The sequence below is a fragment of the Nasonia vitripennis genome, chromosome 2 (assembly GCF_009193385.2).
Source record: "Nasonia vitripennis strain AsymCx chromosome 2, Nvit_psr_1.1, whole genome shotgun sequence".
NCBI lineage: Eukaryota > Metazoa > Arthropoda > Insecta > Hymenoptera > Pteromalidae > Nasonia > Nasonia vitripennis.
The window spans coordinates 30,076,727-30,099,998 of record NC_045758.1 but is presented as its reverse complement, the minus strand read 5'-3'; the positions used below and the strand labels follow the sequence as shown (position 1 = coordinate 30,099,998).

General features: G+C 46.4%; 2 protein-coding genes across 7 annotated transcripts in view; one reads left to right on the top strand and one right to left on the bottom strand.

Moving 5' to 3' along the window:
• Window positions 1-398: 398 nt before the first annotated feature.
• LOC100121680 (elongation factor-like GTPase 1) overlaps window positions 399-23,272 on the top strand; it is a 65,903-nt gene continuing 43,029 nt past the window's right edge. The window contains exons 1-4 of one of the 3 annotated variants that reach the window (XM_031924541.2): window positions 399-976; window positions 1,055-3,617; window positions 3,704-3,826; window positions 3,910-4,058. In XM_031924541.2, the coding sequence (XP_031780401.1) occupies window positions 1,096-3,617; window positions 3,704-3,826; window positions 3,910-4,058 (2,794 nt within the window). In that variant the 5' untranslated portion in view covers window positions 399-976; window positions 1,055-1,095. Of the gene's footprint in view, window positions 981-1,054; window positions 3,618-3,703; window positions 3,827-3,909; window positions 4,059-23,272 lie in introns of all 3 variants that reach the window. The other 2 variants (XM_031924540.2, XM_032597306.1) reach the window with 2 other exon arrangements.
• LOC103315730 (mucin-5AC) overlaps window positions 4,443-23,272 on the bottom strand; it is a 43,926-nt gene continuing 25,096 nt past the window's right edge. For all 4 annotated transcript variants that reach the window (XM_016982477.2, XM_016982479.2, XM_008206088.4 and 1 more), the window contains exons 3-6: window positions 11,608-11,862; window positions 6,824-6,974; window positions 6,130-6,252; window positions 4,443-6,058 (exon numbers count right to left, since the gene is read on the bottom strand). In XM_016982477.2, the coding sequence (XP_016837966.1) occupies window positions 5,970-6,058; window positions 6,130-6,252; window positions 6,824-6,974; window positions 11,608-11,862 (618 nt within the window). In that variant the 3' untranslated portion in view covers window positions 4,443-5,969. The remainder of the gene's footprint in view (window positions 6,059-6,129; window positions 6,253-6,823; window positions 6,975-11,607; window positions 11,863-23,272) is intronic.

Below are 23,272 nucleotides of genomic sequence, written 5' to 3'. Positions count from 1 at the left end.
CCACGCGTCAGCATTATTATTATTGCGCGTTTCATATATATATATATATATTTCAAATATAAAGAATGAATTAATTTTCCATTGTATGAAGACAATTGTGAGAGGTAAGTACATGCAAATACGAAAAAATAAAACGAAAAAAACGAATTCAATAATGTACACACACACACACACACACAGCTGCTTATTAAATTTTTCCTTCGCTCCAATTTTCATTGAACCGTGTACTATTTGCTTATTATAAAACTTCTTCTCGCAACTTGTAGAAATAAAAGTATAGAGTAAAATAACTTCCTCATCCATCTCCTCTATATCGGATCCTCAGATGTAGCTTATCAAAAACAGCTTATTTATATAAGTATTAAATACTGCCAATTACTTTCTGTAGAAAAGAAAGGGCAATATAAAACCCACGTTGCGGCCGTGACACTGCGGCTTATAACTAATATAGAGGCAATCTATATGTATATAGTCATACACACATGACACACGTTGTGTAGATTCGCTCGAAACTCGCAGCTGAGCGCAGTTTCTGCGGATGTATAGAGAGCCGGGTAACTTAACCTCAAAACTTTTCCTCTTGCAAAGTATTGCGCGAAGTGAAATCTTTGACGTGTTTGATCAAAGTTTCGGCAAGGAATTAACTCGAGCCTTCGGTGTCGACGGGCACGTAGACGGGCACGAAGACTTCTAAAACTACTACTTAGTTATGCTGTGCAACGTGCAAAAAGTTCAGCGAATGGAGACGAGATTTCCCCTGGTCTCTGGCGAACACTTTGCCTTTAGAAAGTCACATTATAGAGTGAAATAGTCCTGCAAAGAGAGACTGTTTTAGTTATTAAAAAACATTTTTAGTTCTATTATCCTTTTGTTAGTTTTATTTACAAAGTTGTTCGTCCTGTAGTAGCCGTGTGTATTCGTTTTCGAAAGGTTAGGAATTATTCTTGATTGTACAGAACAAAGGAAAATTAATCGAGTCGGTAAGGCGATTTATTGATTTTTTTACGCTGACTACTTGTTTGTTTATTAACTCTTTGTTGTGTCACGATTTCAGAATTATCCACCATTTCAACTGTCAAGTGAATCAAAGCAAAGATGAAGCTGTTAGATTTGGAAAAGTTCCAGCAGCTCCAAAGCTCATTGGACTCCATTCGAAACATCTGTATTTTGGCTCATGTTGATCATGGGAAAACCACGTTGGCAGATTCTTTGGTTGCCAGCAACGGCATCATCTCCAACAAATTGGCAGGAAAATTACGCTACCTTGACAGTAGGCCAGATGAACAACTGCGTGGCATAACCATGAAGTCCAGCCTTATTACGTTGTACCATCTGTACGATAATTCAGAGTTTATCGTGAATCTTATAGATTCCCCTGGGCATGTGGATTTTGCATCCGAAGTATCGACAGCTGTGAGATTGTGCGACGGTGCCATAATTGTAGTGGATGTTGTAGAAGGTGTTTGTCCTCAAACGCGTAGTGCTCTGTCAATTGCGTATATTGAAGGTTTAAAACCTGTTCTAGTCCTCAATAAAATAGATAGATTAATTACAGAGATGAAACTGTCCCCACTGGATGCCTACGTCCATTTGAACCAAGTATTGGAGCAGGTGAATGCTGTCATGGGAGAATTATTTACAAGCGATATCATGGAAAGGGACGAAGAAAATGATGATGTTAAATCGAGCCAGGCAGAGACCCTGGGTGAAAGGAATTTAGCGGATTGGCAGTCAGCTCTAGAGGAGATAGATGATTCAAATTTATATTTCTCTCCAGAGCAAGGAAATGTTTTGTTTGCAAGTGCTATCGATGGATGGGGCTTTGCCATCAAAGACTTTGCCAAAATTTTCTCCAAGAAGCTGGGATTCAGTGAGAAAGTCTTATCAAAAACCCTATGGGGTGATTACTACATAAATTCAAAGACTAAAAAAATCATGAGAGGAGCTCAGGAAAAAGCTAAGAAGCCTCTTTGTGTTCAGTTTATTTTGGAAAACCTATGGGCCATGTACGACACAGTGGTTGTTAGAAAAGACAAAGAAAAGGTTGCAACTATGGTAGAAAAATTGAACATCAAATTGACTGCAAGAGACCTAAGACACTCGGATCCAAAAGCTCAGCTGCACGCTATATGCACGCAATGGTTGCCTCTGGCCAAGGCATGCCTCGATATGGTCTGTGAAAATGTTCCATCTCCTAATAAATTGCCTAGTGAGAAAGTTGAACGACTGATCAGTTGCAGGGAGGAATTTTCATCCATGCCGGACGAAACGCAGGCGTTGAAACAAGCATTTTTAGATTGCATTGCCGATGAAAAAGCACCCGTCATCATTTTCATTTCCAAAATGTTCCCAGTAGACAGGAAATCTCTGCCAGAAAACAAGCCAAAACCTCTGACTGAAGAAGAATTGAAACAGCGTAGAGAGCTAGCAAGGCAGAGGCATGCCGATAAATTGGAAAAGGAAAGATTAGAGGACACTATGCCCCTCAAAGATGCAGACGGATCCTCTGCTAAAAAGGAGATGGAAGAAGATAAGCAAGAAGAGGAAGAAGCTTGCGAGGATTGTTTGATCGCTTTCGCCAGAGTTTACTCAGGAAGCGTGAGTATAGGCAGCGAACTGTATGTGTTGGGACCAAAACACGATCCCAGGATCGCTTTGGAACGAGAAAAATCAGGCGAGGTAATCGACGCCGCAACTCAGCTGAAAGATTTGAAACCCGGTAGACACATTACAAAAGTAACCATTTCGAAATTGTACCTCCTCATGGGCCGAGAACTGGAGCCCATTACCAAAGTTCCAGCGGGAAACGTCATAGGCATCGGCAATCTGGAAGAGCACGTACTGAAAACAGCGACCCTCTCCTCGACTGTGGCGTGTCCACCTTTCTCCGAATTGACTTCACTAGCAGTTCCGATACTCAGGGTAGCCTTGGAACCGAAACATCCCAACGACTTGCAAAAATTGGTGAACGGCTTAAAGCTCTTAAATCAAGCCGACGCCTGCGCACTCGTTCACATCCAAGAAACAGGTGAAATAGTACTCAACACGGCAGGTGAAGTCCACTTGGAGAGGTGTCTCGAAGACCTGAAGCTTCGATACGCCAAGGTCGAGATCAACGTCTCGGAACCGATAGTCTCCTACCGAGAAACGGTGGTACCGCCTCCGAAAGTCGACATGGTGAACGAAGCTATAGCCGAGCAGAAAACCGACGACGTCAAGCTGGACACGTGGACGTGGAATCGTCAGTGCTACTTCGAAATCGACGCTAAACCACTGCCAGAAGCGGTTACGAAGCTGTTGGAAAACAACGCGGAACTCATAAAGGAGCTGGACAGATATTACAGCGGTAAGAGAGAAGATGCTAACGAGCTGCCTGATTTATCGACGCTGAATTTGGAATCGTCGGCCTTGACGCAGAAAATGCAGAAGAACGTGGAAACGTTCAAAAGCGAGCTGCTCAACGCGTTCAAGGAAGCAGAATGGGAAGAGGATATTCTGGAGAAAATCTGGTCGTTCGGGCCCAGAAAATGCGGGCCCAATATCTTCCTGAACGAGAGCACTTTCGTGAGGAAACCGTTCTGGGACCATCAGAATAAATCTACCGACCCTCGTGACGCGTAAGTCTTAAACCGCACGTGTATATACACCTCGTTAACTTTCTCATCTTCGTTTACTCGAGCATTTTGTAAATTTTCCAAACCAGGTACTACAACAGCATGATAAACGGCTTTCAATTAGCGACCCTGTCCGGGCCGCTCTGCGAAGAGCCGATGATGGGCGTCTGCTTCGTCCTGAAGAAGTGGGAGATTTACGAAGATCCGCAAGGGTAATTACAAAAATATTCGCAACCCCTATAGAAAATGTTCACCCTTCGATGCGCTAACGAGCGAATTTTGCAAAATTCCACAGACCAACAAACACCTCGTCTCAGAGTCATCTCGGCGGACAATTAATGTCAGCGTGTAATCAGGCCTGCAGAAAAGCATTCAGCTTGCGGCGACCTCGACTCGTCACGCCCATGTACTCCTGCAGCGTACTAGTCAACTCCGACGTTCTCGGTAAGTTTTTCGAAATAATTTCTCGCTGGAGGAGTTTCAAAAGGTTGTTATATACACCAGCCAGGTGTAATATCGATGTTCGTTGGCGGGATTTGCAATCAGAACTTTTTTCAACAAACTCGCACAAGTTAATAAGCTTTAATGAGAAACGAAGTCAGCTTCCGCGAGTGGGATTTTATTTTTCGAAATCAGGAAGTCGTAAAATGAAGAGCGCCCCGCGTGGATTCCTCGAATAATTTCTGCGTTATTTTACGGCGATGCAATTATGATATTAGCCTGGACGAGTTAAATTTTCCGGGGAAACTCGCTCGTAAATTAATAATTCAGATGCTGTTAACATTCGCGTTGGTTGGCGCGTGATTAAGAGTAGACAGAAATAAAGAGTACGCTTTTTCACGTTATTTATTGTCATCATATTTTTCATGATAATTTATATTTACAAAGTACAATGTATAGAATTACTGGTCGCATACACTACTAGAAGAATCACGTTTTTCTTTTTTAATATAATATGCGCTAAGTATATGAGGATTTAATATTACTCGAGTTAATAGTGATACAATTACGGTTTGTAATATAATATAGGATATATATAATAATAAGTTTCAAAAAAAAAGACACATGGCCGTTACCTAATAGCAAACGCTGCCGGAAACCGGCGTAAGCTCTTCTCTCTCTCTCTCTCAGCGTTTTATTTACTCAGTCAGCAAATCGTCGACCAATCATCGCGATACTGCAGTGAGTTTGCACGTATGGGAAGTAATTTTAAGCTCGATTCGTTCGTCCCTGTTTTTATGTAAGGAGTATATATTTGTCGTATAAAAAAAATCGGTGGTTGTCGATTATACAAGTATAACATGGCATTTCTATTACGATCGATTTACCTTTTACCACAATCTTAATCCTATAGTATATTATAGAGCGGAATTTTTCTATGTGTATTGTCCTCGTATCTGTGTGTGTGCGTTGACTCGATCGTCGTTTTCTTTTTGGAATGTATAGTAGTATATAAATAAATACGCGCGTCTTTAGCGCCGTATGAGATATAGTGAGTTATTGATAATATAGAAGCAAAGTGTCAAAAAGAAATGACGACGCGCACCTCGTACAAGTATACGCAGTTACAATCTTACGCGCTACTGCAAGTATAAAACGTATATGATGTAAGGCAAGTGTTTGTGATATAATGATGATTTCGTTAATGGAGCATCTAAGTACCTACGATAGTTTTTACGTATACGTACGTCGATTATGTCCCCCATCGTATCTCAGCTTGATTAATAATTTACTAGTGCGTAATAATAATAATAATAATAATAATACCGACTCGCTCGTCGTGTGTGCTTCAGAGATACCGTATTCTTGTTTAAAAAAAAACGTTTTTTCGATATAAGAGAGAAAAAAATAGTGTAGTAGTGCATTGTAAACCCGGGTGGCTTGCGTGGAACAAAAAGTCAGTGGTTCTACGCAAGAGCGACGCGAGCCATGCCCGAGAAGTAAAATTTTCCCAAGAATGGCTCTATATCCCATCGTGGACTTTTTGCTCGTGCAACGCCAGTCATCCGTACCGCCCAAAGTCTTCCTCTCCTATGTATAGTCGAGTGCAATGAATCCTTTCTCTCTCTCTCTCTCTCTCTCTCTCTCTCTCTCTCTCTCGATCTCTCTTGCGTGAAAAATTTCGCGCGCGTCTAACGGCTCCTCACTCCGGCCGTCGTTCTCGCGCTGAATCTTTAACTCTTTCTCTCGCTCGCTCTCTCTCTCTCTCTCTCTCTCTCCCCCTCTCTCTCGTTCTAGGCTCGAAACAATAAATATTATATAAATAGCGTGAGATGAAGAAGAAGAAGAAGAAGATGTGAAGGATGGATGCGGTGTGTCTTCCGTCTCGTCTATGCTGCGCGGAAGAGAAGAACCTCAGTCCCACTTGGCCGTCCTCATGAGTTCCGGCACGAGGTGCCAGGGGAAAGCGTCGTTGGATGTTTCCTCGACTCTGCTCGGCAGACCTGCAAAGATTAAGCGTAGCGTCAGACGATGATCGAAGAATTTTTCTCTCATGAAGAACATCGAGGCTTACCGAGGATACTCCGGATGTTTCGAAGCGGCCGACCCCGTCGGCTGCCCTGGACGCACATCATGCCGTAGACTCGGATGCCTGGGACACTGGCGTAGGTCGGCTGGTCGTGGCTCATCGGTCCCTCTGCGAATGCGTTTTCAACGTGTTTTATTATCATAACGGTTGCGACGGCTCTCTGATGTCTCTCGTAATTCGATAACAATCTGCAGCGCAGCGCGTATAGCCGCTCGCGCGTTATAAAAGCGTGAGAAACTCGCTGTGTCGAAGAGCGAGCGACGCGAGAGTATAAAATCGCGATTTATCAGTCGAGCTTTTATAACAGTGTACAAGCGCGCTGTAATTATACACGTCCGCGCAGGTGTAGCAATAAAAGCCTCGCGGCAGCTCTCAGTGGCGTTTATGAAATTTCAATTATCCTCGACGCGCGAAAATTCATTATATGTATACGCGATAAGGAGACTTTACCCGCGTGGAAATTGATCATCGAAGCTCTATGTATACGCATGTGTATTAAATCGCCCTGTGGCGCACGTGTATCTAGGCGCTTGTAACGGTATCGCTAAATCCAGGCAATTTGCCGGTAGCTCGCGGCTCGTCGCGGCGGAAAAATCAATTACCTTCGGCGGCGCGTGAGAGATAAAATTTTCGCTGCACGCATATACTATCCATGAATGTATACATATAGTAGACTCACCAAGAATGTTGGTATCGGGACAGCGACAGATGACCAGGTAATGGGACTTTCCTGTTCGCACGTTCTGGAGCGCGAGCAGCGACCAGTCCCGGGGCGCTCGGCATTCCCGCATCTCGGCGACGGGCTCGCACGTCTTCACCAGAGTCAGCGCCTGTGAATTTGAAAAAATTTTGTTCAATTGGTCGTTTTTTTTTCGCTCATACGTGCTTCTATCGCGCGTCGTGCGTATCGATCGCGAGAGCCGCTCGGTTCGCTCGGGATGCATCGAACGTGGGCGGGAGTGCAGGAAGACTGCGTGTCAATTTCAGAAACGGATTGAATTTATACGTTTTATAACCAGTCGCCTCTCTCAGCGTGACCTAGAAAGCAAGTGTCTTTTCATCGCCGGGATGATATCGGGATTATGCTGTGTATATAAACAACGATTTCTGCCAAGCACGTACACCCGTAACGGGCTCATTCTCACAAGCATCCCCGGTATAAGCCGTAATAACAGCCCGACGGACACACACACACATGCTCTGCGGGAAGGTATAATTTATCCTTCGAAAATCCCGGCACAGCGTGGGAGTAGCGTAGATATCGGCGATTCGAAAAATGACAATAGCGCAGTGCGTCGCTATAGTCATTGTGTGTGTTTATACCAAAGCGAGTAAGCGGAAGAGAGAGAGAGCAAAATGGCAAATGAGCAAAAATGCCCTCGAGGGAGAGAGAGAGAGAGAGAACTGATTAAGGATTAGTTAGCCGCTGCAGTTCTTCATTTGCCGCCGTTAGAGCTGAGATGAGCCGATACGGAGAAAGGGAGCCCCTCCCCCTCCGGTCCGGCTGAGAAAGCGCTACACAGGGCTCCTTTATCGCTCTTCCGCATCTCGTTATTCTCGCTCGTGCACTTCATTAAGAACAATTGGTCATGAACTTGCCGCTCGTTTCACGATTCCTCTTCCTACTTCAGCTCCGAGGGTAAGGGTGAGAGAGCGACGATTGACTCCTTTTCCCGCCGAATAACATCTGTCGCTACACACACACACACACACACACACACACACGTAGAGACCATTGTTTCTCTTTCCAGTCTATTTAGCTTATCATCGCCGGCGAAATAAGACGACGACCAATGTAATAAGGAGCCTCGAGATCGCAAGCGATAGCGACTAATGGCCTTACTCTTTTCTATTCTATATAATCCACTTGTGGCTAAAACCGTAATACAACGTCGGAAGGCACTTAGCATCTGCGAATCTGACTCTGTCTCTTTCTCTCTATAAATACACACCCCGTATACGTCTCAATCCGCCGCAGCGATCCGGCTATTCGTGCGCGTCCCTCGCGTTATATATATACGATAATAACCAGAAGTGCTGGATCGCCGTGATTCGCCACGCTATACGACTGCGAAATTACAGGCTATGATGGAATTGCTCGGCGTCGAGGTGGAAGAAGAGCCAGCCTCGTCAGCTTCCCAGAAAAGCTGACTACGACTCCCGGACTTTACGCGCGATCGGAAACGGCCGATTCGCCCGATAAAAAGCGCCGTCTCTCGCGATTATACAGTTACGGAGCCGCGTGGTACGCGAGCATTCCTCCGCGCGGAAATGTATATACGAGGAGCAAATGAAGAGCGTCATCGTGAGCTGAGATTCGCGCGGAGATCGCAGCGAGATATAAGGTGTATATATAGTGTGTATATATATATACATAAAGCGAGTAAATCGGTACACATCTCAAGCGGAAGCGCAGCTGCACGGAACGACGATTGTCACGATTCGCTCCTCACACACTGACTCTTCGCACTGTCTATAAACACACACATACACACACAGTCGGGGCAATAAGACGAGAGCTGTCACACCGGTTGAAAGTGAATGGCCGCCGCATGGGGTCAGCGGCACTGTACATATACTCTGTCACTTCGTCGCCTCTTTTTCTCTCTCATTCTCTCTCTTGCGGCACTCTGGCCATTTGTCTTTCTTTCGCGTCGTTAGTCGCGCGCGAGAGCGCGATCTATAAAGCTCTCTCTCTCTCTCTCTCTCTCTCTCTCTCTCTCTCTCTAACAAGCGTCGCGTACATAAATCGCGCCTCTATACGAGAGAGAGAGAGAGAGAGAGAGAGAGAGAGAGAGAGAGAGAGAGAGAGAGAGAGAGAGAGAGAGAGAGAGAGAGAGAGTTTACGGAGGGAAGATTCGCGGTATAATTGTATATCGGCGGAGAGTATAGGCTCGCCGGATCGACACTTTGGCTAACGAGCAATTCGTCGCTGTATCGTTGATCGTTTCCATTTCGGTTTAGAGAGGGAAACGCGCTTTTTCCATCTTTCGTTCTCGACTTATTCGCGCATAAGGAGATTGAATTTTCAGTGAGTCTCTATCGCTATATGCACATGCATACGACTTTATTGCGCGCGCGGTACATTTGAAATTGCTTTTTCGAGGGAAACGTTCGAGCGGATGTGATGTAGAGAAGTAGTAATAATATAAAGATTCCTGCGATTAGCTACACGCACGGTGCGTTAATCGTCCCCCGATGAAAACATTAGCGGGATGTAATGAAATATGAGCTCTGCAGCTAGCAGTGCATTATTATAGCGGCCGACAAAGAGTACATTATACGACGTTTCCAGACAATAGCGGCAATAATCGCGCGCCACGCGACTGTACTACACCGCATGCGCAGATCAGCATCTCGTCGCTGGGATTCCCAAGCGATCAATTTTTCTCTCGCCAACGCGCAGTGCAGCACATAGCGGCAAACAAAGTCTACCTATATACATCCATAAAGCACAGCGCGTGCTGCACACACGTACATATACATACGTTTCGTCGAGAGAGCTAGGACTCTCGAGATACCGGCCTCGTTTCGCGAGCGCTTCTCTCACGTTACCCTCTAGCAGCCCGAGAGAGAGAGAGAGAAAGAGAGAAGGAACGGTATACATACCCGCGGCTCGATCTTATTATGCCCTCTCTCTCCCTCTGTCTTACGTACAGCTGTGTGTGTGTGTGTGTGTGTGTGCATACGGAGAACGTGTGCCGTGCGCGAGAGCATCAGCTCCCACGCCTCGGTCGCTCGCGCGCGACCTATCGATGCATACATATATACCGCGTGTGTGTGTGTGTGTGTGCGATTCGGCGATCGTTCTTGCCCCTTTTCCTTTCCGGCGCAGCTCGCTCCGCGCGGCTTTTATTTCCCGCTATAGTGTACTGTATATACGCGCGGACTGCCCGATATGCACCAGATATCAATTTAATGCCTTTGCCGCAGAGGAGATTCAGCGCTGCTGTGTTCTATAGAGAAGCCCGACGACGGTATTATATTTTCGCGCGGCTTTATCGGCCTCGAGTCGAAATTAAAAAGCGAGGAGGGAGAATCCAAAGAATGCTCCTCTCGCCGCGCAGAGGCCATCAAGCGAGCGAAACTACCCGTGTAGTTTTCAAACGAGCTCGTCCATATTCCGGACTCACAACTGGCTCGCGCCCTTAAACAGCAGAAATATAGGTATATGTTTACACATAGAACCGAGTAGCAGCTCGTCGATCGCACATACAGGCGCTCCACATTCTTTCGGCGCCGGCTATCTCTTCCTCTGTTACAGAGCAGCCATAGCTCTCTCAGCTCATTACCCTCGACGCCGCTAATTCGTATATAGCAGGCCGAGCGGCAGCCGCGAGCGAGAACCGATTTCCCGATCGACGTTTCCAGTCCTTATCTATAGCTCCGCGAGGGGCTATTTACGACGTTAGCCCCCGGGGACTCGCGGCGCTGCTTTATGAGTTCTCTATGCTTCTGCTCTCTTACTTCCAGTTATTGCTCGATGGAATACGTGTTTGCCTTTTGATCTTCGTAAATGCATGCGTTTGTGCGTTCGCATAACTCATCCGCAGAAGAAGCCGTCATTCGAGTGTAATTATAGGCGAAAAAAAGGCTGTCGAATCAGCGTTGACCATCTCCCCAGCTTGCATAAATTAATATCCATCTCGGCGATTAGCAGGTGAGCCGCGCTAAATAGACCGCGCAGCGGTGAGAGAAGATAGGGATAACTGTAGCAGCAGTGTCGATTGCAGCCGTCGAACTCGCCCGCGCGTTATCTGTCCGTATCCGTCCATCTCTCTAGCTCTCTTCCAGATGATACACGTGGGCGCGGAGGAAGCCGTTCATTATGCGGATGTACACTTATGCGCGACGCGATAAAAGAGCAGACTGCAGGCAGACCTGCTTCCAAGAGAGACCGGTCGATAGATCTGGGTATGTGGAGCGTTAAGAGCGCGCGCGCATAGGAGACGAAGCCGTGCGCCCGGCTCGTGTGGGCAGAGCTGCTATCCTGCGCTGTCGCTCCTCTGTACTCTGCATAGCGGGACCGGAGATGCGGACGAGATTGTCGTCCTTCTTATATACTCGCCCCGGGAGTGTATGTGTGTATGTATGGGCTGGAGGAAAGATATTTCGCGGTGATGATCGAATATTCAGAGAGGGATGATGCGCGCGATGATTTACGCCTGGTTTAGCGCTCATTACAGGCCGCATTGTCGGCTGAACGCTCTGTCTTTTGTTCGGATAACCGCTAGCTCCTAAGTATAGAGCCTGACGTGGAAAAAGGGTGTGATTTTCCGGATCGCGCAGTACGACGCTTAAGAGCTTTTATATACGCGATATCTCGTCGAATTGATCGCGAAAACCAGAAATGCAAATGCCCGCGTATAGCACCTAACTGTACGTGGTTACAGTGTGTATATGTGAACGAATTAATCGACCTCCCGGTTAGCAGTCGGGAAAATGGAGGAACAAAAAGCTCACCTTCGTGCGGGAATCAGTGACGAGCTCGGTGGTATGGAGATCGTCGCTGTCGAGAGAAGCGCTGCAGGGATCTCGATAACGGCCCGGACAGGCGCACAGAGGCTGGGTGAAATTCAACCTGACGTAGACCGCGTTGCAGACCTGCTGGACCGCGCACTCCGGCAATAAGTAGATGTGCTGGTTGTGAGGGTAGTAGTGGTACTTTGTCGGCTTAGCCAGTGCCGCTGAGGCGCCCTCCGGCAGCCGAACTCCGGTCTGGAAGAAAAATTCAAATTGAATTCGTTATGCTTGCTTCGCTCGTTTTGGCTGAGGCAAACAAGACATAGAATTTTTCGCGTGGACTGTCTAGAATTTCCTGTTTATACCGGCGCGAATGTTTAAACAAAATACGAGGCGAAATTAATTAGAAATTTTTTCTACGAAACCAGCGGCAAATTAATTTTCGCCCCGCGTTCCGGTTCGGGGAACGCTTTGAGAGCGGAAATTTTTCGTATTTGTTCGTGGCCTGCAGGGTCATAACGAATGAAATTACGTTTAACTTATACTTTCGAGAAAATTCTTCGTCGAACATTCCGATGTATTTCGTTAAAAATCACCGAGCCAGATTTTTCACGTTATCGAATTGTGAAAGGCACGTCGCAAATACTACTACTCTACTAGTGGTCTATATGTTCAATAAAGCCCCCAGGATACCACTCGACCTTGTGTACATTTCGTGCATAACGAACTTCAAACTTGACCTTATTCCGCATCGCTTATAAAACTCTCCGCCATAGTCAATATTTTGCAAGAGCTCGAAAAGCACGAGCAAACAAAAAAGCACAGCTCGTGCATCTCGCTCTCGACTATGCATCGCCGAAGGCTTACAATCCTCCTATACACCTTTTACGCGTCCTATTTAATTCAATTCTCGACGGAGAACTGCTCTCTCGCCGCCGGAATAACCCGTTCGCTTCATAGCCGCAAATGCGATTTCCATATTCGAAGCTTGCAGAGCGCTCGAGTTGCCATTTCAATTAGTATGGGTATAGTTATTATTTAAAACCTGCCCCGCGAGTTGCTATATATAGGCGTTGCACACGCGCGCGTGCATGTATGAGGTCATCTGAAATGACGCAGGAATAACTCGCTTCGATCTTCGATGTATCTCGAAAGTAACGAGGTTATTCTATATCTGCTTCTGAATATCTCAAGGCCGCGTTATGAATTAATACGAGCGGGTAACTTCTTTTCGATTATTATTGATTTTATACTCATTAAATAGTTCGAAACTCGAGTCTCTAGGCTAAAAAAATCTCCGTTCATCGTAATCCTCCGCGTCGCATCGCGATATTGAAAAAGCTCCTATGCAAAGCTTTGCCGTACATAATCCAAACTCGCAGATCTCACGATAATACAGAGTCTACAAGAATAAATTCTCCTTCATCTCTTCATCTCCAAGTTTCTCCTCGGATACACACTCCCGCGTAGTTATATCTCCGATATTAAAAAGCTCCGCTGCAAAGCTCCCCCATGTATAATCCAAACGCGGAGTCTATACGTCGAATCGAATTCCAACTGCGAACATCGATGTTCGATCAGCCTCGCGTTTATCGCAATCCCTGCACTTCAGCATACATCGCTCGTATTAAAAAGCTCTCGACGCACGTGTCGTTCCGTAAATCCACCAAAAAAAACAACCCTTTTTCTGCGTCGAAAAAAAAGAAGTAACTCGCGCGTGGCCGGTGGCGTCGCACTGGCAGTTTCGACCGCATCATCATCGTCAATAATACAATTATATCCAGAGACGATGAAAAAAAGCTGCGGCGCTCGAGAGCGCAACAAAGGCCGGCAAGGAATCCTTTGAAAAAGTCCGGAAACCCGCCGAGCAATCGAGCATTGTTAGCGCAAAGTGTTCCGCTCACGCAGATTGCGAAATAAAGAGCATAGACTCTCTCCGCCGCGGTGTACACACACACACACACACACACACACGCGAGAGTACGAGTAATAATTGGCACACGTTGTTGTGTGTGTGAGTACACGCGTGCAGGCTCTTATCCACTTAATAATTCAGGCCGGGGTATGCTAATAGGACGCGCGTCGAGATTTCAGTTATACCTACACGCGCGGCGAGGATTATAGAGACGCGCGCGCAGTGCGGAAGCGACCGCCGTATGTACTTTCCTCATCGACGTTACGAGGTGAAAAACATCGAGATCGCTTCGAGCTGTGTGTATAACCGCGACATATACGCGATGAATCTCTCTGCGCTTTAGCTTTTTTATTCCCTGTGTTATTCTCTCGTCGATATCGAAAGCGAGCTTTTATACACCGATATCGAGTGTAAGCATTGATTAGACGTGTATATAACACGGGCGTATATGACGTATTCGGTTGTGTGCATATAATACCGTGTAATCATCGGGCAAGGAGGAAGCAAAAACTCGAAAACTACCTGGCGAGGACTTTGCGAAAAAAAGCTTAATTGTGAGTTACGCTCTCTCAAGCGGACCGTTAGAAAAATCTCCCTCGGCTCTCTCTCTCTCTCTCTCTCTCTCGCGTCCACGATCAATAACTCAAGAGCCCGCGCGCAGCATCCTCCCGTCTGAGCTTCCGTCTCTCTCTCTCTCTCTCTCTCTCTCTCTCTCTCTCTCTCTCTCGAAAATTACTCGATCTTAGCATGCTAATGCTCTCCTCTCGCGATTTTTTGTCTCATTTTCTCTCTTTCCAAGCTTGAAACTTCTTCCCGAGTAGCAGTAGCAGAGCAGCAGCTGTTGCGTTATAAACGCTCCGCGTCAAAGCTCGGCCGTACGCTCAACGGCATTCTAATGATCGGAAGAACTCGCGGCGCACTCATGGGAAGAAATTGAATTTTTTTCTCCTCTTCCTCTCCCAACAGCCGAGAAACCGCCGCATTGTTGAGCTGCAGCGGCAGAGCAATTCTGCAAGCTCAAAGTGTCGACTAAAAAGGAGCAGCCATAAGGGAAAACGAGGAATTCTAATGCTAATGCGCCTTAGGAGTGGAGTAGCAGCAATGCGGTGTCCGCTGCTTCTGCTGCTGCTGCTGCTGCTGCTGCTGCTGCTGCTGTGGAGCGAAATTGTCGGTCGTACACGTCTCGAAATTTTACGCTTGACCACGAGAGAGTGAGAGAGAGGCTCTTGAGAGGGAAACCGGATACGTTGCGCCGAGGCGAAAACCCGGAAGTGTATAGCTGGCCTCGCTTGTTATCTACCCTGTATGTAGGTGTACATGTGTGTGTGCGAGTCGTGTATACCCGAGGAAAAGAGAGAGAGAGAGAGAGAAAGAGGGATGATGATTACTGCGCTGGAACAAGTGGAAACGCCCGACCCCTGGCGCCAGGGACGTCGTTCTCTCCGAGAGTTGTTATATCAATTATATCAACGGCTATCTGCGCGCGAGTTTGCGGGTGTATCGTAAATTTGATCAAACGTGCGGCGATGTGATATTATTATGTATCGGTGCGGCTTTATGTGTTAAACCGTGTCAGCGCTGTGGATTTGTTTAAGCAAATAGATATATCGGCGATGAAAGCTCATTTGCTTTTGATAAATATTACGTGTTTGCTTGCGGGGTGAATCGAATTATTGCGAGATTTAACGATCCGCGTTATTGTTTGCTCGCGTCGAGCGCGAGGATGAAAGAGTGTTGCAAGCGATGCAACGGAGAGAAAGTGTATATAATGCTACTTATACACTTTATATTGCAAAAGCTTCGCTCAATGATACAACCTTTACGTGTGCATCAATTCCACTGTTGATCCAAAATACCTGCCGCACCCACGATAAATACCCACGAAACTACTCTAACTCGCGTGTCACACCCATGTATAACTCACACCGTCGCATTTCCCATATACTATCACAACGAAAATTCTCACGACCTTGGCCTTGCCGGTCATTCCTACGACGTCACGCGAGATCCGCGCGCGAGAGAAAACACGCGCCGGGGCAATCAAGTAATTGCCCTCTCCCTTTCTGGAAAGCTCAGACCTGCGTTACATCTATATGTATACATATAATTGTATATACGCGTACGCACAGCTGAGGCCGGTGACACCACGGAGCGGTCATGAATCTCGGAGAAAGGGGGAGATAAGCGGCGTCTCGTGCAATTAACGCGCGCGCGAGCTGCGCAGTTTAATGAATAGTGATCGGAGTGTTTTATACAAGCGAGAGAGTTTTTCGCGTAATTGCGGACGCGCAGCGCGATTTTCAATGCGGGGCACTAAATCCGCGGCTATTATCTGACGTGCTCATCTCTCCTACCGGGAGCTTTGGTGTTGTTTTTTTTTTCTTTTTAATCGAGATTTGGCTGAGCCGGGATATTCAGCATGAATATTATAGTGCGCTTTTAAGCGATGATTAATTAACACCACACGCCTATGTATGATAAAAGTTATACTCGACGCGAAGAATCACGCCCTCTCGCTTGTCAAGCACAGTTTACCAACTGCTAATTATCTCCGCTCTCGTTGTCGGGTCACGAGAGCTTCACAGTAGAGCCGATGCACAAAGGCTGCCGCGCGCATGTTCCAAACGATTATTATACTGCAAAGCCAGAGTGCATACACCTTCCCGGAATATGTGCATACCTACAGACACACACACACACACACACACACATAGAGATAGAAACTATCGATCATTTCTAGCTTCTCGTTGTTACCGTACACGCCTCAGGGCCTGTGAGTGTGTGCCTATACGCGATCGTGTATTGATCATTAGCAGCTACCGAGAGATAGACTCCGTTGAATTATCGATGTCGCGAACTTTTGCCTCCGGGCGGTGCCGTTTAATGCTCTTCTCTCCTGCGTGTTGACTTTAATTGGGCTTGTTTACTTTACTGCTTCTTCCTCTCTTTCTCCCAAGGGAGTCGTCTCGCCGACTTAGATTTTGAATCATAACGAGAGAATGAATTATTTATATCGACTCGCGAGTCCATACCTACACGCCTCAATTACGCGGACAGCGCGCACGCGGTGACGTTTATTGCCTTCTCCGGCTTTTTTCGCCGCGCGGAAAAAGCGCAGCCTGCCGGCTATTTTCCATTATTACGCGCAGCTATAAGAAACGCTACTGGCGCCAGCGCAACACCTCCTTAGAAAGACGAATAATGATAATCCGGCTCCGCTGAAGCTGAAAACGAGCAGCTGATATATGTGTGTATATAGATATACACACTGCGAGGTATAATAGTAACCCAGTGACGCGTGGGAAAGTCGTTGCCTCGGGCCTTGAAAATCGCGCGTCGCTTTTCTTCGGAATAGTATTATAGGCGAGTCCGTATATCTACGTTAGGATGTATACTCCCACGTGTGCGATGCGAATTTTCTACCGCTATTATGGCATACATGCATGCGAGTAGGTTATAGAGCAGCTGCGAACTTTCCCCACAAGAGAGAGAGAGAGAGAGAGAGAGAGAGAGAGAGAGAGAGAGAGAGAGAGAGAGAGAGAGAGAGATGCGCTTGCGGCTAATTAATTACGCCGCAGCCCTTTTACGATTTCCTCTTCTCCGCGGGAGGAACTTAAGCTTTGATGATGCGATAACGCGCGTCAGAGCCCGCGAGAATTTTCGCGGTTTCTTTTGCTTTGCGCGAGGCCAATTTACCGGCGTTTGAGATTCTCCTCTATTTTGTGGCCGTGCGACGTCGGATTTTGTAAGTGGGATAAAATCTGGCGTTTATTAATAAATAAGTCATAAGGAATTCTCAAAAGAGGAAGCCGATCCGGGAGAGAGCTGTTATTAAAATATAATCATCTCATTTTTACAATGTTAATTTAGCGTGTAATTAAAAATCCGACGTTGTTTTTCATTATACCCCCGTCGATAAGCATCGCAGCAGCATGAGCAACCCGCGTATAATCCCTAATAAAAAGCGACGTGTGCAGCAATTGTGTGTACTCGCGGAAAAAAAATTGTCCACGTCAACGCGAAAATAAATTTCATCGAAAAACATTTACCCCACCTCGGCGCGCTTTATTCCGCGCGACAACGGTTTCAGCGCTGCGGATATACGCGGAAAAAAGCGCAACGGTAAAACACACTGCACTGCAGAGCGAGAGAATCCAATCCAAAACAAATTTGTCTCGCGGCTGCTGCGGAGGCTCATTAATCATCGTTTCTGGCCCTGACACAACGCGTTTTTTCACCGCTCTCGCCGAGCATTAGCTTCCTATACGGTATGTAGAGCTATCCCTTTCGAGGATTTATCATCGCCGTGTGTGTAGGTCTCGATCTCGATCATCATCATCATCATCATCATCATCATCATCGTCGTCGGGTCGTAAATAAATCGAGGGAATTAATCGATTGTTTCGCGGGTTTCTCGAGTTTCCGCGCGTATGATCCTCGGGGAAATGAAATAAAGCTAGAGCTCTGACTCTCTCTATATAGGATTTCGCTCGGGTGTACTGTACCTATGAGAGGCGAACGACTCGTCTTCTCTCTACGTCGTGTTCTTGTTGTTGTTCGTACAAGAGGTATGAGAAATTCGATACGGAAAAGACTCACTCGCTTATACAGCTTCGCGGAAGTTTTCGAAGTGAGCGATAGCTCTCGGTAAGAGGAGGAGATAAAGTACGGAGGATGGTTAAATTGAAGATACTTTGTGTATAGAGCGATGATTATTTACGAGGGAGCATTACGCGAAAATCGCTACGGAGAGCGGTACCGGCGATGCGGGGGGATCGTCATTACACATAGCCGCAGCGAAATTTACGCGCGGACTTTTTACGCGCTTAATGCGACACTTATTATTCGGGGCCGTTGCGTAAATCATTGTGCGCGCGCGGCCACCCGTACCGAAGCGTGCTTTTTGTACTCGAAATTTTTCCGGCTAATTAATTTTTACACCGCCTACGTCTACGAGAGCGCAACAGTATATATAATTTATTTATAACATCGCGTCGATTAAAATTCATAAACTTCCCGCATACAAATAATGGCATTACGCTTCGCGGTATTCGAGAGGCGACCTGAAAAAAGAAGAAGAAGAAGACTCTCCTCGATCGTGAAATCCCAATTAATTAGCCTTTCATCGCCGCGCACATAGACAATAAAATCGCATGCACGCGCGCGCGTCCGCGGCTAATTCCACGGCTCATATCGGCCTCGAAGATCGGCGTTAATCGTATCTCAGTCGTCGCTCTCTCCCTCGCTAATTAGTATCGAATTAGGCATATACTCAGCAGCCGACTCCATCAGCGTCACTTTTCCCCTCCTCAGCTTGTCTGTATACATAGCTGTGCGAGAGACGCCATATACATCGCCAGTGTATATACATGGAAAGTAGCTCGCGTGGCGGCCGCGATTCAGTCTCGCGCATATAACGTATGGCGCTAGCTCGGAGTCGCGCCGATAAATCGCCTTGGAGAAAGACGTATACCAGTATAGAGAAGCAGCATCTCTCTCTCTCTCTCTCTCTCTCTCTCTCTCTCTCTCTCTCTCGCGTGATGTAGGTAAAGGCCTGCGATGCAAAATCGACACGTTTTCGCTAGACGTCATGAATCACCCTCTGGCGTTACGTGTTGCGCGGACACAGACGGGAACGTAAAGTCTCTCGCTCACGTGTATTGCACAGCAGCAGCAGCAGCAGCAGCAGCAGTAGTAGTGGTAGTTGTAGTTGTATGGTACAGAGAAGAGACTTGGCCTTATAGGTCGGTGATGCAGTGGAGGAGAGAAAGAGCTCGCGAGCGACTAGCGGTTTATTATCAATTTTGCATGAGCCGCCGCTGTTGCTGCTGAACCTCAGGGTCACAGCCGAAACACGGGGTATATACCGGAGAGAGAACAGATTTTTAGACTAATCGGTCGGAGGGAAGGTAATACTGTTATATCCGCTGGTGGACTGAATTTTCACCTTTTCGGGTCGAGCTGTTAACGGTTAGGGCTTTTAACGCGTGGGAGTATACGATCGCGAGTAAAAAAAACGCATTAATTATGTAGCTTCGTTTTAATTAACCGAGCGACGGCGTTTCGGTAGGCGAGATGCGCGCTACGTTTTACAGTGATTTACCGCACTGTTAAAATCGCCGCGTGAATTTTTAAAGCTGCGATCTCAAGCTATACTTAGTAAATTAAAACGATTTTTTCCCCTCAGCCAGCGCCACGAGTGTATAATTAATTAATTAAAAGGCTTTAATACACACATTCCATGCGCGCGGCGTGTGTATATGGTTCTGGATATATTGCTCAATTAAACCGAGGAAAAAAGCACCTCATAGCCGGTCTGCTGAATTCGCGCGTGTGCGTTTATTAATTATCGCTGTAGAGCTATAGGCTTTTGCAATCAGCCGAACTTCCGAGAGTGTAACCTGCGCGCGCACGCGTTTTTATCACGTGTATACGTTTTATAGTATTATAGGTGGATATATATAGATATATATAGATATAGTAAGGCAGATAGAAGAAGAAGAAAGGAAAAAAACCATCGTCGACATTCCTCTCGCCCATTACAGTAATTCATAGGGCAATTAAATGACGTTTCATAAAGGAGCTGCAGCGCGCGGGCAGGTATGCCTGATTATCTAATAGAAGTGAATTTTTCAATTTAACGATCGCTCGCCCCAGCAGCAGCAGCAGCAGCGTAATGATACCGAATTAAAAGCTTCTGCTGCTCTCGTATACGATATTTTCCCATCGTACATATCGTTGATCCCTACGAAGAGTAGTACGGTTTAGATTTGCCGCGAAGACTAGTATATTTCAGATCTATCCCACATGAAAAAATCAAATTGTTTTGGAGAAAAACATATAGTTATTTTGGTTAAAACTAATAAAATTGCAATATTTTTAAAGTTGCCAAAAAAATTTTCAAAAATTGTTATTGAAAACTTTAATCTAAAAAAAATTATCTTCAAAACAATTGGATTTTTTCGTGTGGCAAAGATCTGAAATGTACTAGTCTTCGAGGCAAATCTGAACCGTACTACTATTCATAGGAACCGACGATATAATACCCAACTTTGATAGCGTTTCAGCGTCTATTCCCGCGATTGTGTGTCAGAGACGAGCGAGCGAGCTGTATCCTGCGCATAACGGAGTTTCTCTCTCACACTATACGGGTATATTTTCGCCCGAAATTCGTTTCGTGACCGGCGCATCTCCTCGTCTGAAATTACACAGGCGCTCGCGAAACGGGTATATCCAACTTATCTAATCCTCTTGCACCTTCATCGCGTCGTTGCTGCAGTCATATACACACTATATGTATACCTTATAACGAGAAGCGTTTCCGCGCGCGGATTTTCCCCATTATAACGCACGCAAAGGGCTTTGAAGTGCACACAAAGTGTGCTTCGTCGCTCATATACACGGATGTATTATACACGCGTCGGAGAGAAAGTGAATTCGCTCGTCGAAGGGGAAGATTTATGGCTAATTATTTCGGCCTCGTTAGAGCCGCTCGTTTGATCCGTGCATCTTGGAAATTGTCTGCATTCTTCCTTAGATCCTGTGAGGAGCGCCTCGTCGATAATTAAGACTTCGGAGCCGACTCCCTCCTTATCCTCCCGTATCTCTCTCTCACTCACTCGCGCTTCTGTATTATCGGCCCACCAATAAAGCGTCGGCTTTAATTATCACGATTTATTATATCCTCTCTCTCTCTCTCTCTCTCTCTCTCTCTCTCTCTCTCTCTCTCTCTCTCTCTCTCTCTTCAGCCTCGTCATTTCCTTATGCACCTAGAGCACACACCTATGCTGCTGGTCGTCCGCATATGCAATATAATAATAAAATCCGATATTAATGGCAGCTAGGAGCCGACTGCAGCAGAGGCGCTGTTCGGAAAGGGGATATACCTCCCGTGTGGGTGTGTATGTAGCGCTGTTTGTTGCGGGTATGTATAAAGCTTTGCTCGAGCGAAAATTAATCATCAATTGGAAACTTTATACTATGCGTGTGGAAATCGGTGTATTGAATAAAATAATATCAAAGATATTCGAATGATTCGTCGATCTCATTTCGAACCGTCGCGTGTATCCCGATTACCCACTGTCTTACATATCCCCTACCCGAAATCCTGTCCATAACAACAAAAACCAGATGTAGACCAATCGCTTAACCATCGAGTGAAGACATTCCACGCTCCGAATGAAGTCTGAGGAAAAAAAACTATCTCGGCTCCTCCCTCCAATTACGCCTTATCTCGGCCAAACCTCACACCCACAATAAAGATCACGTCTCCAACACATAGACACCTGCAGCAGCACATACTTTCTCATTTCCGAGCCTGACGCTGCGGAATTTTCACGCTTTGGATCTACCGCAATCATCGGGTTATAATAAACGCACACACCCACACACACACACGAGCGAGAGATATTCAGCTGCTCTTCGTTAACGCACGGCCTTGTCCACTTTATCCTCCGTCTGTCTACTAATTGCTCCGTATCAAATTGCGTCGCATTTCATAATAACCTCTCTTTGTCGTCGTCGTCGACGTCGTTCCCGCGCGTAATTCAAACTAAACGGTATATACGTATCGCAGGACTGCAGCGATCTATCCCTCAGTCGTAGAAAATAAGTCATTGTGACGTCGAATCCAGGCTTGTTTATAATTTCCTATATACGCGCGTAAGCTGCTTTTACGGGGACATACAAGCTTAACGATCGCATTTATCACGCGAGCCTCGAGTCTGCTCCCGTTGAGGCGACTGAATATGAGATTAATTATGAATTCGGGGGGGGGCTTATTTTTCAAAAGCACAGCGATCATATCTCGCGGCCGTTATGCCAGCCGTGTAAACGCGTATACAGCGTGATTACTCGGATCGTTTTATTCTCGATACATATTTTTCTCCGTCTCGATGCACATCTCTCTGTCGGTTATTCCGCTTAATTGGTCGCAGCTGCATCGTCGAGCTTTTAGCGACAAAACCTCGTGCAGCGCTGCACGTAAAAAGAGAGGAAGAAGACGAAGAGGCTAGATTGATGCATAATTCATTAAAGCAAAGAGAGAGAGAGAGAGAGAGAGAGAGAGAGAGAGAGAGAGAGAGAGGATGACGAAAATGAGTAATGCACATCGCGGTGTACACTCTGGGTGAAATTGCTCTCGGCTGTGGAGCATACTCCAGTTAAACCCTGGCTCTCTCGCAGATGCACACCGGCGGGGATCATCAGTAGATTACGAGGCGAAAACTAGGTCCTCTATACTCTGGCTCGCGGTTATCCCTTTCTCTCGCGCTCGGAATGATAATCGAGGATTTTACTAGCTGCCAGCTATATAGAAAGCTCGCGCCGCGCGTCTATGTGTGCCGATCAGCTGCACCGCGTTCGTCCGATCCTTTTATTCATCCTATACACAAGCTATCGGGCGAGTCACGACTGCAATTAGCCCGTGAGCTATAGCTGCTAAAAACTCTGTACCGCGGACGCTCGGCATTTCAACGGTTGTTCTCGCGCGCGCGCGCTTTTCAATGACAGAAGAAGCGCTCTCGCGAATCGATTAGGAGGCTACAGCGCGCGAGCTTTTTTCGAGACACTCAACTCGGCTATTAGCCAAGGCTGATCCGTTCTCGTGTCACGCTGTACTGCTTCTTCTTCTTATTCTTCAGCTTCACGGCTGCGAGGCGCGATGATAACAGTTCTACTATGGGGAGAGAGAGAGAGAGAGAGAGAGAGAGAGAGAAGCAGGAGAGCGTGTAGTCGTAAAGAGCCGTGCGC